General features: G+C 47.4%; 2 protein-coding genes across 6 annotated transcripts in view; one reads left to right on the top strand and one right to left on the bottom strand.

The window, feature by feature from the left end:
- Positions 1-752: 752 nt before the first annotated feature.
- PTRH1 (peptidyl-tRNA hydrolase 1 homolog) lies at positions 753-10,526 on the bottom strand (the record flags this gene model as incomplete). The annotated part of the gene is made up of 5 exons (XM_081847802.1): positions 753-1,473; positions 5,015-5,060; positions 6,690-6,789; positions 9,083-9,302; positions 10,341-10,526. The coding sequence occupies 5 exons, from the start codon at positions 10,524-10,526 to the stop codon at positions 1,246-1,248; spliced, it is 780 nt and encodes a 259-aa protein (XP_081703928.1). The 3' UTR covers positions 753-1,245.
- The window catches only part of TTC16 (tetratricopeptide repeat domain 16), a 21,287-nt gene continuing 13,250 nt past the window's right edge, over positions 10,455-18,491 (top strand). Inside the window, exons 1-6 of one of the 5 annotated variants that reach the window (XM_081847594.1) lie at positions 10,455-10,592; positions 12,446-12,535; positions 12,949-13,133; positions 14,130-14,220; positions 15,643-15,786; positions 18,149-18,249. In XM_081847594.1, the coding sequence (XP_081703720.1) occupies positions 12,482-12,535; positions 12,949-13,133; positions 14,130-14,220; positions 15,643-15,786; positions 18,149-18,249 (575 nt within the window). In that variant the 5' untranslated portion in view covers positions 10,455-10,592; positions 12,446-12,481. The other 4 variants (XM_081847592.1, XM_081847596.1, XM_081847595.1 and 1 more) reach the window with 4 other exon arrangements.

Below are 18,491 nucleotides of genomic sequence, written 5' to 3'. Positions count from 1 at the left end.
GGCACAAATGATCAGGAACACACAAGGAAAAAATACGACATCTGTAGTGGCCCTGTGGCTCAGTTCTCATCCAAGGAGCTCAGGGCTGAATACTGAGACTGAGTTTATGTTCCCCATCTTATCCTCACAGGAACCCAGAGAGTTTTCTCCAGTGGCACCCTGTGGTCAGGGAAAATGGGAGTTGGGTGACCAGAAATATGTGGAGCGCTTTGGACCCAGTTTGGGCCTGAGTCAACAATTCCTATTCTACACCCTAACCCATTTTGCTGCCTGCACTTGACTTACCCAGCAAAGACATGGGAAGACATTGCCTTTGACTCGACCCACAGCCTAGACAAGAAAGAAGCATTGCCACAGGTTCAAGGGCACATTCCAGCCAGGCAAAAACACAAAAGGCAGCTGCAAAGCAAGGGTGGTGAAGCCTGGGGGAAGAGAGAGTGGTCTGCAGAGAGGTTCAAGGGACAGATAAAGAGGCCCAAGAGGCTTTTTGGGACTGAGGATTCCCACCCCTGTCCTAGGGGGAGCCCTTAGCCAGCTGTATTACTCAAAAGAAGGGTTAATATCTGGGCTTTTGTGAGTGGGAACTTGCTCCGAGGCAGCTGAAAGGCACAGGCGAGAGAAAGCGAACTTTGGACCTCCGCCCCATCACTCAGAGTGGTAAGCAGTCCACTCCAGTGATAAAACTGGTAAATCCCACCCTGACTCAATGTTCCGGGGGGGGGGGTGTGGAATAAAAGAAGAAATTATGCAAATTAAACATGCATTTTCTTATTTTGCGCCATTTGTTCTCCCATCATGGAGGGGCAAGGTACAAAGCACTGACGCCCCTACCCCCCAACTCCAGCTTTACCGAAGGCAAATTAGTAGTGACAACCAGGTGCTTGCTGCCCACGTGATTTGAATCCTGGCTTTCATGAGGACTAGAAGGATTGTTTTCCCCCTGAAAGCTGTGATTTGGGGGATACTCCAGGTAGCAAGGCAATGCATGGTAAGATCACATAAACATGGAATATCCATAGCCTTAGACTTGCTGTTTCTCTGATAACATCCATTTGCTCGGTTCTGGTGGTTTGCCTTCCCCCTCTCAGTTCCCTTCAGGAATCTTGGGCACTGCCTGCCCATCCTACTCCCAAGTAATTCTGGGTTCAGATGTGTTCATAGGTCACAAGTTCTGGCAATCAGAAGCCCCCAAATACTTTCTTTCTGGGAACACAGGCTCACAAACACCCAAAGCATTCATGATTGCTATGCGCCTTCCATCCCAAGAGGTGTCTTGGCTGGTGTCCCAGAAGTGATTGGAGTCCCTGGGCTGCTCTTCCTCTGCAGGATGTGTCCCAGCAGCATTGTGACTGCCTGCTCAAAGACTTGTGGTAAGATCTCTTGCTCAGCTCTGGTGAACCTGCCCAATACGTAGTGTTCCACAGCAGCTTCTCCCACTGGACGGCCGATCCCTATCCTGAGTCGGACCATACGCTGAAGGGGGGGGGGAGAGAGAGAGAGAGAGAGAAAGAAAGGGGGGAGTTGGTTTTGTTCTGCCCAATAACATACACTAGAATTGCTGGTGCAGTGCATACCAGTTATCATGTGTTTGGATCCAACAGCAGACACACCAAACCATGGTTTGCCCTAACCAGTTTCATAACCCAAACCATGGTTATAGCTTCCAAATGTACAACCACAGTCATACAACCTACAGTTCAGAACAGTTTGCTTGCTTGCTTTCATTTCCCACCTGCTCAGAGCTCTGGTCTTTGGTGTGGTGGCCTCCCAAGGTGAGGCAACTGTTGTAACGATTGTCAGTCAATTCAGACAGCACATCAAACTATGGTTTGCAAATTTCAAATACTGGCTTCAGAGTACGGTTTCCCACATGACTGTAAACCATGGTTTTTTATTTGATTTTTGGTCATTTCTGTCAACATGTGAAAAGACTGTTAAGCTTCCTTAACCATAGTTTGCTGTTGTGTCTACGTTGAGGCTGCGTATTTTGGACTGAACAGAAGTGACCCAATTCTTATGGTTTGAGAGTGGCAGATGACAGTCTTGGTGTTTAACCTGCCCAACCCTCACTTGCTGGTGAGTGTGGGGCAGGGGAGATACATGATAGAGGAGTAGAAGATAGTTCCTAGCATGAAGAAAGTGAAGCAAGAAAGGTTTTTCTCCCTCTCTCACTGCACTAGAACTCTGGCAAGCAAGCTGAACGCTGGAAGATTCCAGACAGACAAAGGAAAGTGCTTCTTTACACAATGCATAGTCCACCTAAGGAATATTTTACCCTAAGAGGCAGTGATGACCACCATCTTGGATGGCTTTAAAAGACACAAATTCATGGAGGATAAGGCTACCAGTGGCCCCTAGCTGTGATGGCTAAGTTCTCTCTCCACTACTTCTGAATGCCAGTTGCTAGGAACCGCAAGTGGGGAGAATGCTGTTGCGCTTAGGTTCTGCTTACAGGCTTCCTACTGCAGCATCTGTTTGGCCACTGGGAGAGCAGGATGCTGGACGTGATGGGGCATTGTCCTGATCCAGCAGCCAGGCTCTTAAGTTCTTACTATGCCCAAGTACTTTCTGGAGAAAAGCAATGACAAACCTAGACAGCATCTTAAAAAGCAGAGACATCACCTTGCTGACAAAGGTCCATATAGTTCAAGCTATGGTTTCCCCAGTAGTGATGTATGGAAGTGAGAGCTGGACCATAAAGAAGGCTGATCGCTGAAGAATTGATGCTTTTGAATTCTGGTCCTGGAGGAGACTCTTGAGAGTCCCATGGACTGCAAGAAGATCAAACACATCCATTCTTAAGGAAATCAGCCCTGAGTGCTCACTGGAAGGACAGATCCTGAAGCTGAGGCTCCAAGACTTTGGCCACCTCATGAGAAGAGAAGACTCCCTGGAAAAGACCCTGATGTTGGGAAAGATGGAGGGCACAAGGAGAAGGGGATGACAGAGGACGAGATGGTGGGACAGTGTTCTCGAAGCTACCAGCATGAGTTTGACCAAACTGCGGGAGGCAGTGGAAGACAGGAGTGCCTGGCGTGCTCTGGTCCAGGGGGTCACGAAGAGTTGGACACAACTAAATGGCTAAACAACAACTTTCTTTCCATGCCTCTTCAAATAAGCTTGGGGAGGGGAGAGGAGAGGAGGGATAGAGACCTGGGGGTGAGGAGCAGCTGCTTCTCTCAACCCTGCCCTACCCTCACTCATCTTCCCTGAGAGGCAATTTCCAAAAAGTAACCTCTCCGCCTCCTTCTTCTCACTCTGCTGTTACCTCTCAGGCAGCACAAGGGGGATCAGGGGTTGCCTTTACTAATCAGCAGACTATTGAGGCAGGCTTGAAGCTTTACTTCTAAGAATTACATAAGAATATAGGAAGAGCCTACTGGATCAGGGCAATGGTCCATCTAGTCTAGCATCCTGTTTTCACAGGGGCTGAACAGATACCTTTGGGAAACCCGCAAGCAGGATGCAAGCACAAGAGCAGCACTCTCATCTTACATGGTTAACTAGGTTACCATAGCTTAACTAGGTGCTGCTTAAAGAAGCACTTGCTTTCATCTCTCCTGAATTTTCCAACATTCTCCTAAGGTAAAAAGGTAAAGGACCCCTGGACAGTTAGGTCCAGTCAAAGGTGACTATGGGGTTGCAGTGCTCATCTCGCTTTCAGGCCGAGGGAGCCAGCGTTTGTCCACAGACAGCTTTCCAGGTCATGTGGCCAGCCTGACGAAGCCGCTTCTGGCGCAATGGAACACCGTGACAGAAACCAGAGCGCATGGAAATGCTGTTTACCTTTCCCCCACAGTGGTACCTATTTATCTACTTGCACTGGTGTGCTTTCGAACTGCTAGGTGGGCAGGAGCTGGGGCAGAGCAACGGGAGCTCACCCCATCATGGAGATTTGAACCGCCGACCTTCCGATCAGCAAGCCCAAGTGGCTCGATGGTTTAGACCACAGCGCCACCTGCTTCAATTCACAGGTGTTTGCCCTGCAGGTGCTCTGCTACTGAGATTCAGCACTTCTCTTGGTTGGGTACATGCATTGCTGTAATTTCAAGACAGGCTTTGCCTCCCACCTATCATCTCATACTTTTAAGGAATATCTGAAGTCTTTTTATTTGGTTTTCTGGGGCTGTTGTATTTTGCTGCTTTCATTTTTATTTTATTTTAAAGCACATAGGCTTAGATTTAGATAAAGATTATTGTGATTTGCTCGCCTTCAAGTTATTGGGACTTAAGTGAAGCCATGCTCAAATCTTCACATAGGAATCCCTGAATTAAAAAATGAAAACCATCTTAATGTGAATCCTATCAATAGAACATTGTTTTCAAAGTCATTTGTGGCAAAAGAGAGGGGGGATTCAAATCCTATATGCAAGCTAAAAATAAATGAGTCAGACGAGAAAGCAAATCCCTCATAAACCTGATGAAGTCAGTCAAATATCTGACAACAACTGGTATTAGAAGTAACAAGCTTTCAAGCCAACCCAACAGTCTTGAATTCATTCCATCTTTAAAAAGACACCAATAAAACAATAAAACCAGTATGGTCCAACAAAGGACTGGTTACAAGATTGGATTTTCCTCCTTTGATAGGAATTGTGAATAATTCCTCTATACAGGGTCTGTTATTCTCTCTGGCAGCGACTCTGTGGGTTTTGCAAGCTTGCAAAGTCTCCTCCAGCCTTTGCCCTTTGGCTAGACAGAAACTTTGGCTATGGCTTAGCAAGGAGACAGAGCAATCCACGAAGGCCGCAATGTTTTTTAGTTTGGCGTCCTGGGATTGCAGCCAGCCATCTGCTTCCAATTGAAATAACCTCCTTCCTCCACCACCCCCGGCCTGGGGCCAAGCATGAAACATGCAAGGGTTCTCGCCCGGTGTAAGCTGAGCTCCAGACAGACACGGCTGCTAATATGCGAGAATCCCATCCTTGGATGACTACCAAGACCTCATGTCACGGTAATAAATGAAGATCGGTCCTCTTTGGTGGTACGCGGGTGAACCAAAGCGGCAACTCACATCAGATTTCAGGGAGCTGATGCAGGAACGGACTCCGTTATGACCTCTGAAAGAAAAGAAGCAAGGCATCTAAGCCTCCGGTCAGTCTCTCTACAAAAGAACCCTATTCCTGACGGGGCCAAGAAACATTTACATCCTCTCGTCCAGAAGATTCCCAAAAACGCTGAACAAGCTGTTTGAGGACAGGGGTGGCTGTCCTTTTCCTAAGAGAGGCACTGTGCCTTGAAGCAGCCATCTAACAGTACAGAAGTTTAACAGCTGTGGGCGGCTTCACTGTCTCTTCCTGTCAAAAAAAAGGCACACTGGCAAAATTTCTACTTTGTCCCGTGGCTGCCAAGACACAGAATCCCTTGTCAGAAACAAACAATGGAAGCTGGTTGGTTTGGGCAAATGGGGCACAGCCCCATGAACCTCTGCATGCCCCATGCCAGCCCCTACCTACTTACCATCTTACAACCAGTCTAGGGGGCAGCATGGCTGGTCAGTTTCTTCCTGCTTAGCCTCACTTTTGTCCTTGCAGAACTCCGGAGGGAGGAGGATGGGGATGAAATTAGAATTAGCTGTCTCTGCACTGGCACCATCCACTGCTGGCCTTTGTGTCCTTCCTGATGTTGCTGGACTCCAGCTTCCACCATCCCTGGCCATGCTGGCTTGGGCTGATGGGAGTTGGGAGTCCAGCAGCATCTAGACCAGCCTTTCTCAACCTGTGGGTCCCCAGATGTTGTTGAACTACAACTCCCATCACCCCTAGCTAGCAAGGCCAGAGCTCAGGGATGAGGGAGTTGTAGTCCAACAACATCTGGGGACCCACAGGTTGAGAACCACTGATCTAGAAGGACATACAGCTTCTCTATCCCCACACTTTTCTCATCCAGAAATCAACATCAGTCCCCCATCCACACACACTCCACTGATCTCACACACATGTTGCTCTTCCCCTTTGCATTAAAACAGGTTAATTCTGTGCCCAGGCCAACTGGACACAGCTCCATCTACCTGCCTGCGCACTGTCTCGCCAGACTGGCGCATGCCCTGGTTGTCTCCCATTTGGACTACTACTCTATGTGCGGCTACGTTTGAAGGTGACTCGGAAAGTACAACTAATCCAGAATGCAGCAGTTAGACTGGTGACTAGGAGTGGCCGCTGGAACCATATAACACCAGTCCTTAAAGACCTACATTGGCTCCCAGTACGTTTCCAAGCACAATTCAAAGTGTTGGTGCTGACCTGTAAAGCCCGAAATGGCCTTGGCCCTGTAGCCCTGAAGAAGGGTCTCTACCCACCCCCTCGTCCAGCCTGAACACTGAGATGCAGCTCCAAGGGCCTTCTGGCAGTTCCCTCACTGTGAGAAGTGAAGTTACATCAAAGCAGGCAAAGGGCCCCTTTGGTAGTGGCACTCACCCTGTGGAACGCCCTCCCATCAGATGTCAAGGGGATAAATAATTATAAAAATTTTAGAAGACATCTGAAGGCAGCCCTGTATAGGGAAGCTTTTCAAAGTTTAATGTTTAATCATGTTTTTGTATATGTTGGAAGCTGCCCAGAATGGCTGGGGCAACCGTCAGATGGGTGGGGTATAAATAATAAAAATTATTATTATTATTATTATTATTATTATTATTATTATTATTATGCACTCTGTACATGGGGAGCTTCATAATTATGAAGAGTTACCTTGCGCTGCCTCCCAGCTTCAGGGCGACCTTTCCCAAGGACTTGTCCAGGTCATCATGAACTAGGTAAATATCTTCAGCGCCCAGGTTGAACATCTCCGCTTTAAAAGAGAGAAGTTCCAGGAGGTTCAGTCAAATGGGGAGTCAAGTAGATCTCTACTTGGCCAGAAACAGATGCAATGCAATCCAGAAGCAGCAGGCGAGGCTCGTTGAGGAGAGGAGTCTGCTCTGCCTCACATCAGCGAACAAGCGACAGAATTTCAAGATGCCTCAAAAGAGGACATCTGTACTTGCTCCTCTCTTAAAGCCCTCATCTCAGGGTGTGAGAAAATCTCTTTCAAGGCTAACACAATGAACAAATGGCATTTCCAGATGAAAGCTCAATATTTGGCCAGCTACACTCTCATGGTATTGCAGGAACTGGGGTGGCTTGCCCTCTACTGGGCAGAATAAGATCAACACAACCTGCGGCACAGAACGCAGATGAGAAGTTTGTGGCCTTCCGGCTACAGAATCACAGAATCTTAGAGTTGGAAGGGACTCCGAGGGTCACCAAGTCCAACCCCTACAATGCAGGAATCTCAACATGTGATCCTCCATCCAATTTGAAACCACACCGGGCCCTGCTTAGCTTTGCAAACACGCTAGCAGTTTTATTACTGCACCTCGGGAGCAGTGGTACCCCGGGTTACATACGCTTCAGGTTACCCAGAAATAGTGCTTCAGGTTAAGAACTTTGCTTCAGGATGAGAACAGAAATCGTGCTCTGGCAGCACGGCAGCAGCAGGAGGCCCCATTAGCTAAAGTGGTGCTTCAGGTTAAGAACAGTTTCAGGTTAAGAACGGACCTCCGGAACGAATTAAGTACTTAACCCAAGGTACCACTGTATTGTTAATTTCCATCAGCACCTACCAGTACAGCTAATGATCAGTGATGATAGGAAATGTGGTCCAGCAACATCTGGAGGGCAACAGAGCGGCCATCCCTGATGTGTTGGACTCACTATAGTTTACGTTTCTGGGCACAATTCAAAGTGTTGGTGCTGACCTTTAAGTCCCTAAACGGCCTCGGCCCAGTATACCTGAAGGAGCGTCTCCACCCCCATCGTTCAGCCCGGACACTGAGGTCCAGTGCAGAGGGCCTTCTGGCAGTTCCCTCACTGTGAGAAGCGAAGTTACAGGGAACCAGGCAGAGGGCCTTCTCAGCAGTGGCACCAGCCTTGTGGAACACCCTCCTGTCAGATGTCAAAGAAATTAACAACTATTTGACTTTTAGAAGACATCTGAAGGCAGCCCTGTTTAGGGAAGCTTTTAATATTTGATGAATCATTGTATTTTAATATTCTGCTGGAAGCCACCCAGAGTGGCTGGGGGGACCCAGCCAGATGGGTGGGGTATAAATGTTGTTGTTGTTGTATGTTGAAGTGGGGTTCAAATTCCAGCTCAGCTATGAGGCTGAAGAAGTGGCTTTGCATTGAGCCCCCATCTCTCATACTACTTTAACCCACGAGGTTGCTGGGAGGATAAAACAGAGTACTGTAGCGCCATCAGTACTGGAGGGCAGATAAATAGAAATAAATAAAAAGTGTCTGGTAGTTTCATGTTGAAGAGAAAATGAGAAAATTTTAGGTGGGTAGTGGGAAGTGCTGTTCTTCCTCCTAAGACACACACCAGCCTGGAGCAGAATGGCACTTGCAGCTAGACTCATACACGGGGCGGGCGGGGCAGGCACACAAACATGCTTTCCATTCTTCTAGCTGGACCTCACCTTGACAAGTAAACAAGCAGGAGATGTAAACTTGCTGCCTCCTCATTGGCTCCTGCTGACACTCCCAACAGGAGGTGGGAAAAAGAGCATGTTAGGCTTAATTTCTAATGGAGGAGGCAGGTGAGTTGGCTGGAAAGGGCTCAATAGCCAAATCTTGGAGGCTTGAAGGACCCCAGAAATCTGCTGGTCTGAAAGGTGCCCCCAAGTCCCACACCCAAGCTTGGTGGCTCACCTTGGCTCATAGTGGGGTCAGCTCTGCTTCCAGGTATGAGCCAGAATACCTCTGCTTGCATTCTAGGCAATGAGGATGCCTTACTCTCTGCTGAAGTGCTTGGGGAAACTTGGGGCCCTCCAGATGTGGCTGAACTGCAACTCCCATCAGCCCCAGCCAGCATGGCCAATGGCTGGGGACAGTGGCAGCTGTAGTCCAATGGCACCTGGAGGCATGTATGGTAGGTTTCCCACCTCTGCTCTGCTGGGTTGAGTAAGAACCAGGGTGCCTATGGGTGGGTATCCCCCTCATGTCAGTTTCTACCTGTCTGCCATGTAGGCGCATGTACTTTACTGAGAGAGGGCAAGACGAGCTCTGCTGCACAGGTTAAGGAAAATAAAAAGGTTGTTTCTTACCAGCACTGACTACGCAACGGCCGTTGATGTTCATGAAGCTACGGGGTTTCATCAGCACCAACTCCACCTCTCCCAGGCTGGTGAATGCGACATCTGCACAACAACGCTTGTCCTTTCTCCACTGGTCAGCCACACTCAGCTTGGTAGCCAGGTGATTAAGGACAGCCATGCCCACACTATGGCGGGTGCCACACAGGCCATGATTGCCCAGTCCTGCCACCTGCAAGTGAGACCCATCAAGGACAGTAAGCAGGAAAGCTGGCTCAGTGTGCAGGGAAAAGGTAAGGTGGTGAATAGCCAAAGGCGCCTTGCCAGGAATGGGGACCCTGTAGTCCTGCAACGGTTATTAGGCTATGGCTCATACACACCATACATTTAAAGCATAGATCCTTTCCCTCAAATCCTGGAAGCTGTAGTTTGCACCTCACAGTTCTACAATTCCCAGCACCTTTTAAACAAACTACAATTCCCACAATCCTTTGGGGGGGGGTGAGAGGTTTTAAGTGTATGGCATGTGCACAGCCACAATCATCTATCTTTGGGGCTTATGACAGTCCAATTACATATCTAGGGCCACAGGTATCTGAGAAGCACCACCTCTCTGATTTATTGCAGCAGATGGCAGTCCAGTTCGAGAACAGAGAATAAGAAAACCTATATATAAGCTTTACATGAACATCAAGTGGGTCAGCATGGAGAATATTCTTCATATGTAACATCCTTCAGCTGCTGAAGATGCTGCTTTTCTGAATATTCTATAACCTCCACCTCGGCTTCTACAGCAGCCCTTGATATGCGCCAGGCATAGCTGTCAACGTTTTCCTTTTTATAAGGAAAATTCCCTTATTCCGAATAGGATTCCTCGCAAGAAAAGGGAAAAGTTGACAGCTATGGCACCAGGGCAGCAAACAGGAGGACTTTGGTATTTTATTTTATTTTTACCACTGTAATAAACGTAAGTACGCCTGTGTATGTGACACAAACAGGCAGACACACGCTGCCTCATACTGCTGAGTAGCAATCCCCAGATGTCCAATTTGCTTTTATTTCATTCGCCTCTCGATACTTCCGCCACCCTTGCCCCGCATATGGAGGGTTGTCCTACCCAAAGTAGGAAGTGATGTGTGAACCCCTATCTCTTCATTCGACTGTATCCCTATGACTGCTTGCGACCCCACTTATAACCCGGAAGCAGTTGCCCTGAACAGGAAGGAACATCCCCCCAAATACGTCGTCTTCTCCCCCCGCTCCCCCTTACCAGCACCCGCTTCCCAGCAGTTCGCAGTTCCTCTTCATGGCGATTCATAGTCCAACTAAGGAGTTTCTGAAGGGGCCGAAAAAGCAACATCAGCCTCCCCCCCCACCTCCTTGCCGGAGACGCCCCTGATGTTACACTTCCGGTCTTCGCCTCAGTCTGAGGAGAACGCCGGCTCACCGCCTTCATTTGTCAGTGTGACGTCATCCACGCCTGCGACCTATCGCAGAAGTCCGGGCGTGAATACGTCACTAGGTGGGCTTTGAAGAGTTCTACACCATCTTTCTTGTGGGCGAAAACTCCCAAAGGCGACCTTTATGCCACCGCCTTTAACAGACATACAGAATCTTTGGAACGGAAGTTTTTTTAAAGGTTGTTGGAAACTGTATGTCCGCAAGGTCAGTACCCTTAACAGACCGCGGTTCCCAGGATTCTTTGTGGGACGCCTCGACTGTTAAAAGTGGAATGAGACTGCTTTTTTAAAAAATAGTTTTTATTGATTTTTACATTTTTATCTTCATCACAATAGCACCATCTCAAATATAAAAACAAACCCAAATAGCCCCCTCCCCGCTACGACTTCCCTCAATTTCCTCTTCTGGTTTGTTGCATAATAATTTCCCCTGCTTTTTGGTTATATCTTAATATTGTATTCTCTAAATTAGATCCTTTCTTTATTCTGTTTGGTAACTGTAAGTGTTTAGTCAAATCCTGCTAATGAGCTTATTTCTTTTTTTTTTCTTTTTAAAATATTTTTTATTAAACAATATCAACATAACAATTATCAATCCAAGTAATCAAATACATTATTTTTCCCCTTCCCCCCTTTTTATTTCTGTAAATACATGGTAATTGGTTCCCACTCCTTTTTGAAGTATCTATTATCTTTATCGTTTAATCTCTCAGTTAATTTGGCCGTTTCAGCGTAATCCATACATTTGTCTTGCCATTCTTCTTTAGTTGGTATCATGCTGCTTTTCTACTTTTGGGCTAGCACTATCATAGCCGCTGTGGAATGAGAGTGCTTTCAATGTATGGCGTGGATGTGATGCTTTTAGGGCCCAATAACACCTGGAAGGGCAAAGCAGTTTCCAGGTGCAAAACTGAGAGATGCAACCAGGAAGTGCTGGTGGAAGATGAGACCTTGTCTCTGTTGATTGCAAGATAATTAAAAGCAACAAAAAGTTACGTGGCAAATCTAACCACCTTTTTTTATTATGTAGGATTTGTGGCATGTAAATATTAATGATAAACAGTGCTTTTTTTTAATAGAAAAATGGGTGCCACTGCATATTCTAGAGTACCCCCAGAAAAAATCAAGCTGCGCCGTACAGCCAAGGCACTGTGGAACTCACCGAGGCAAGATGTGATGGCTAAAAATCAAACCTTTTAAAGGGGCCTGGACAAATCCATGAAACGATAAGACTATCAACAGTTACTAAGCCCCCTATCTGAAAATGGTAGAGAGACAAAACTGAGGGCTCATTCAGACTTTCTTTTGTGCCGTGTTTCTAGGCACAGACCCATGCTTTAAAACTCCACATCCAAGTGGTTTTGTTTTGTTTTTAGTCCCAGCGCTTTCCCCAGGAAAACCTGCATTTTACAGCAATTGGGTCTTCCACAGATTGCTGTTTGGTCCAATTCAATGGTCAAATCCAGGTTTTCCAGGGGCAATGCAAAACCACTTGAGCTCACGCCTAGAAAGCACAGGACAACTGGAAAACCGTTATTCGTTGTTACGAAAAGGCTGGGCAGATCCCCCCCCCCCAGCCCCAAAATTAGCAAACAAAACAAAGGATTATAATTACCACCATCTCGTACTGCAAATCGAGTCAGGACACACACAAGACCTAATGCTTGGGAGATCAGGGACTTTCTAACGTGTGGGTGTGGGTGGGTGTGACAGAGAGAAAGAGAAAAGAAAGAAAGAAAGAAAGAAAGAGGGTCAACGGTCTTTGTGCATGTGTAGCAAAGCATATTCACACAACCTCAGATCACCAGTCCTAGAAAGACTTGAGGATGCTCGGATTCTTATCTGGCTCCCCCCCCCAGTGGCAGTTCTAGGAACAGCAGCACCTGAAGGGTTGTTTGCTTTTGTGTTTGCTTAGCAACCGGAGGACTTGGAGATCCAGGAGGCAGGCACGATGGAGTGGGATGAGGAGGAGGAGGAGAACGAGAAAGAGGCACAGGAGGTGAAGGTGAGACAGAAGCAAAAAGCAACCTAGCAGAGGGCAGCTGGGGAGGCACTGGAGTAGATGAGAGACCCAAAAGAATGGTGTTCCATCCTGCAGTCATGCAGAAAGGTCCCAGATTCAATCTTTGGCATCTCCAGGTGAGGTTGGGAGCATGGGCATAGCCAGGATTTCTGTTAGGGTGGGGCAGAACCGAGTTATCTGTGATGCAGTTGGTCAGTTACTTATGTATTTTTGTTTGTTTACTTGATTGCCCCCCTGGCTACGCAAATGGCTGGGAGTGACCCTTATCCAGATCCCTGGAGAACTGCTGCCAGTCAGTGTAGACATTACTGAGCTAGATGGACCATGGGCTGCCTTGGTGTAAGGCAGCCTCCCAGGTTGCTTCATTCATTTTGTGGTGGCTCTTTCTCCCACAGGAAGTGAAGATGTCAACAGTCTACCTGGAGTTTTTCCCTACTGCAGTCACTGAAGAGAAGCTTGAGGAAGCCCGGCAGAGAAAGATCAGTCGCATTTTTGGGGCTGCTAAGACCTTGCAACATGTTAAGAACCCCAACAAAGTGGGGACTTTTGAAGGGATCCTGCAGAACAAAATAGATGAGCAGTGAGTGCTGTCGCCCATTCTCTGTAATATGCACGTGGTGTTCTCACGTTTAAACCAAAACACGTTTTACCCAAGCAGATAGAAGCCTCTCCTTTATACGTGGTTCAGTTTGGGCACAACACCAAATTATAGTTTGCAGTCAGCAGGCAAACTAGAATCAGAAACAATTGTTTGCAGTCTGTTTCTAAACCATGGTTTATGTTGACTATGGATTGGTGCGATTTTATTTAATTAATTACAACTTTCTTCCGGGTTGTTCAAGGTAGCTTGCATGGTTTCTTTTCACCATTCCTCTGCTTTTGCCTTGCAAAATCCCTGTGAAGTAGACTAGGCAGAAAGGTGGTGACTAGTCCCAGGTCACTCAGCCTTCCCAGTGCTAACCGGACAGACTGATCCAGCTGTCCCCAACCTGGTGCCCTCTAGATGATGCTGGACTCCCATCAGCTTTAGCTGGCACAGCTAGAAGGCTAGGAAGATGGGAGTTCATAGTCCAAAAATACACAGAGGGCTACAGTAGGAGCTTTAACCATGTCGCTGGATTCTGCATCCCATCAGCCACAGCCAACATGGCCATTGACCAGAGATGATGAGAGTTACATTCCAGCAACATCTGGAGCAGGAGTAGTCAATCTTTTTATACCTACCACCCACTAATGCATCTTTCTTGATGTAAAATTTCCTTACCGCCCACCAGTGCTTGATGGAAGGATTCAGCTTGTGCCGTAGAACCCCCTACCGCCCACCTAGAATCCTGAAACGCCCACTAGTGGGCAGTAGGGACCAGGTTGACAACCACTGATCTAGAGGGCTATATGTTCCTCACCTCTGATATAGATTGAGTCACAGAGATTACTGAATAGCTTTATGGCTGAAGCAGACTATAGTTCTTTTCAGGCTCTTCAAGATGGCTTCTAGTCAAGAAGTGGGTGGTGTGTTGCTGCTGCTGTGTTGCTGGTGCTAACAACTGTGGCTTTCTCTCTTTTTTTGCGTCTACAGTTGCAATAAAGGCGAAGAATACTTCTCTCAGAGGGAGTGGGAAAACGCTATCACCTGCTATACCAAAGCCCTTAACCTGGATCCTAACAAGGTAATAAGGTAGAGTTGAGAATTGTTCAGGCTCACAAGACCGTCTACTGAATATAAGAGCCGTGCTGGATCAGACCAGAGGTCCATCTGGTCCCGCATCCTCCTCCCCACAGCATTGAATAGGGTTCCTCTTAGAATATGGTTACCAGATTTTTTTCAATGAATCCGAGGACACTTTTTTTTTTTTTTTTTTTTTGAAGCTGAGTAGGGAGTCAGTAGTGGGGATGGTGAGGCAAAAGACCCTTGGCCCAAGAACATGCCTATTGTATAAAGGTGCAAAGCCCTTCTTTTGCACCGTGAAACATAAATGCGCAGAGTTTTTGAAAAACTGGGCAATGGCGCGCCACCCACCCATGACTCCCAAGCCTTCCCTGATCTCCTTCCCCCTTCGTTTTGACAGATCAGGGGAGCCTTGGGAGTCACGGGCGGATGGCCGTTGCCCAGGAGGGGACAGCCTGGCAGTGCAGTTGGCTCTAGCTGGCTTCAGGAGCTGCTCTCTGCTCACTGCTGTGGTGCAGGAAAATGGCGGGCACCACGGCAGCAAGCAGCTCCTGAAGGCAGCCAGAGCCAACTGCGCTACCAGGCTGGCTCTGGGCTGCTGAGGCGGCTGCTGCCACGTTTCCCGGAGACAGATTTGCAAATCTGGGGACATTCCGGGGACAGAATTTGTCCCAGGACAGATTTGCAAATCCGGGGACTGTCCCCGGGAACCGGGAACCCTATCTTAGAAGTCCATGAGCAGAACATGATCACAACAGCACTCTCCTCACTTGTGAGTTCCAGCAGCTGGCATTTGGAGTCTTCTGCCTCTAATATACATCCATTGTCGCTAGTAGCCATTGGAAGCCTTCTTCTCCTTGATAAGGCTACCCCCTCATGTGCCAAGGGAGCCATCCACAGTAGATAATTCTGGGCTAGGTGGACGTGGCCTGAAGCTCTCCACCCTTGCTGCAAAACCCAAACTGAATCTGTCCCAGGTTGCCCAGACCAGGAGCAGACTTTTGTAATCTTTCGTAATATTGTGCCATGTGCAGAGCCAAAATTTGGCACCCCCAAATTGATCTTCTCAATTATGGATCTTTTCAATTTTGCACCCCCTCAACCTGGCACCCTGTGCATGGGGAACCACTTGCACTGTCCTAAATTTGGCCTTGCCCAGTCCAAATTGGCATGCAGCCCTACTCCCAGTTGCTGAAAAGAGAGGTTGCTCCCGAGAAGTCTCTTAAGACAAGAGCTCCTAGATGACCTTCCCTTTCTGGGAGGGAGAAGCGTCTGCCAGGTAAGAGGCTGAGCCTTGTGTTCCTTCCAGTCCAGCATTGGGAAGGAATTGGGAAAAGCAGGACAGATGTGGCTACCCTTGGTTTGTTTGTTGTATCTGGAAGGGTAGGGGCATTTTGACGCCACAGACAGTCCTTTTCTGCAGGTAGAACTGTATGAGAAGAAGGCAGAAGCTCTTCTCCAGCTCTGCGATTTCCAGTCTGCTGCCTTACACCTCCAGAAGGCCTATATAGTGTCATCACATCAGGAGGACATCGGATGTCGCTTTGCTTTCGTTTTTCACCTCCAGGTAAACAGATAAAGATCAGCATCCCTCCACAGCTTGCTCAGTGCTTCCCTGCCACATCTCTGCGTCCCCTCCTACAAATGTATACCAGCATCACACTATTGGTTTCCCCCACCCACTGAGGGAATCACATAATTGTGGTTTGACAAAAGGCTTGTTAAATGACGCTGTTTCACATGCAAAAGCAGAGCCAGAGTTGCCCAGTGAGCCGGGGAAATGTGATTTCAAATCCTAGCTTCAGACATGAAGCTAACTGGGTTCCATTGTGCTGGCTGGTGTTCATCATTTGCACTTCCCTTGCCAGGTCATTGTGAGGTTTAAATTGTGGTGTGTGTGTGTGTGTGTGTGTGTATCCTGTGTTTGATTTTGGATCTGAATACAGTGGTGCCTCGCAAGACGAAATTAATCCGTTCCGCGAGTCTCTTCGTCTAGCGGTTTTTTCGTCTTGCAAAGCAAGCCCATTGACGGCTTAGTGGATTAGCGCTATTAGCAGCTTAGCGGCTTTTAGTGGCTTTTAGCGGCTTATCGGCTTAGCGGATCAGCTGATAAGCGGCTTAGCGGCTTAGAAAAAGGGGGGAAGGGGAAAAAAACCGCAGGAACTCGCAAGACATTTTCGTCTTGTGAAGCAAGCCCATAAGGAAATTCGTTTTGCGAAGCGCCTCCAAAACGGAAAACCCTTTCGTCTAGCGGGTTTTCCGTCTTGCGAGGCATTCGTCTTGCGGGGCACCACTTTATAATCAATAGAGAATCCACAGAGTTTTTGATACCGTGCTTTTCATTTCTGGGGGCGGTAATATTGTTTATTTCTGGGGACTGTAATATTGTGTAATACTCCTTATTTTCTGATATTTGCATCCTGCCTTTCTTCCATGCTGGAACTCAGCTTCAGTGCTGAAGCTACATACACCACAGTAAGGTAAACTCTAATTTAGGCTTGTCATACACCCGGAATTTCCCGGACATACCCAGGATTCTGTCATCTGTAACAGCGCCCGGGCATATGGCAACCCATGTCGGAAGTGTAGATTTTTGTGTCCAGATTTTCACTTTTTGGCAAGGAAGCCAGCTTTTCTGGGTCATGTGGCCAACATGACTAAACCACTTTTGGCGCATGGAGGCAGTGGAAGACAGGAGTGCCTGGCGTGCTTTGGTCCATGGGGTCACGTAGAGTCGGACACGACTTATCGACTAAACAACAAGTTGGTGGCTCCCACCACATCTCATGGCAATGAAGTTCACAGTTTTAAGTGTGTGCTGTGTGAAGAAGCAACATTCTTTTGACTGTGCTGACTCTATCTCACAGTTCCTGTTAATTTCATAGTAAAAGTCTATGAAAAGCCAAAAATCGCCTCAAAAAAACCTTGTGAGGTAGATTTGGTTGATAGATGACTACTGGCCCAAGATTACCTAGCCTGCTTCAGGGCCTAGTAGGGATTTGAACCTGATTCTGCCCATCATAGCCCAGTGCTCTAACCACTACACCATGCCACATTGTGTTATTTGTTAGGTTGTACTTATTTATTGTTTTCATTAACAGCTTTGGGCACCTAGTAGGTGGAACCAAGGGAGGGTATGGGTTTAAACAGAGATGAAACGCTTAATCTCAGGGCCGTGGGTTTGCTTCCCATGTTGGGCAGAAGAGTCACGCATTGCAGGGAGTTGGACTACATGACCTTTGTGGTCCCTTCCAACTCTAAGATTCTGTGCTTCTATGAAAAGTTAATGGACCATGGCACGATTCCTGTTCCTTTCACCCTACCGTTAGGTGGAGTGAGGCAGCCTCCTCAGGCAGCTGATTCTGCCTGAATTGAAAGGGCAGCAGGTTGTTTTGCTATTTAATTTATTATTAATGTATTGTTACTGTCAAGGATGGGGTGAGACATCAGGGGACTTATTTGTTTTTTTGCCTCAAGTGCCAGATTAACATGTGTACGATGTACCCACACTTGAGGGCAAGAGGCCTACCTTGTAAAATATGCCACCCTACTTCAGGGAGCTGAATGTCCTGGGCTGTGTCGGCTATTTACTCCAGAATTTTATGATGGTTCTGGTTTTTTGCAGGATCTGATTTCTTTCCACAGGGCCTGTAAGACAGAGTTGTTCCACCTGGCCTTTGGCTTAGAATCAATTTGATTCCCTCCCCCCCCCCTTTTGTTTTTTCCTTTCTCCTCCTGTGATGAGGCTGCATTTTAATGTTTTAATTGTTTTAATTAAATCTTGTTTTTTAGTTGTATTTCAATCAGCTTGTTTTTATTATTGGTTGTTAGCCACCCTGATCCCGGTCCTGACTGGGGAGGAAGGGGTATAAATAATAATAATAATAATAATAATAATAATAATAATAATAATAATAATAATTTTTCAGGGCCAGTGTCTGTATGAGCAGAGTGCCTACCTGGATGCTCTCGAATCCTTCACTCGTGCCTCGGAACTTCAGCCTCAGAATAAGCTTTATCGCATGAGGAGGTAACACTGGGTTTGCAACAGAGAAAAAGATACAGTGGTGCCCCGCAAGACGAATGCCTCGCAAGACGGAAAACCCGCTAGACGAAAGGGTTTTCCGTTTTGGAGGCGCTTCGCTAAACGAATTTCTCTATGGGGTTGCTTCGCAAGACGAAAAAATCTTGCGAGTTCCCACAGGTTTTTTTCACTCCCCCCCTTTCCTAAGCCGCTAAGCCACTTATCAGCTGTTCCGCTGATAAGCCGCT

Source organism: Podarcis erhardii (genome assembly GCF_964252035.2).
Source record: "Podarcis erhardii genome assembly, chromosome: Z".
Classification (NCBI taxonomy): domain Eukaryota; kingdom Metazoa; phylum Chordata; class Lepidosauria; order Squamata; family Lacertidae; genus Podarcis; species Podarcis erhardii.
Note: the sequence above shows the minus strand (reverse complement) of the source record. Positions and strands in the feature narration are given on the sequence as shown.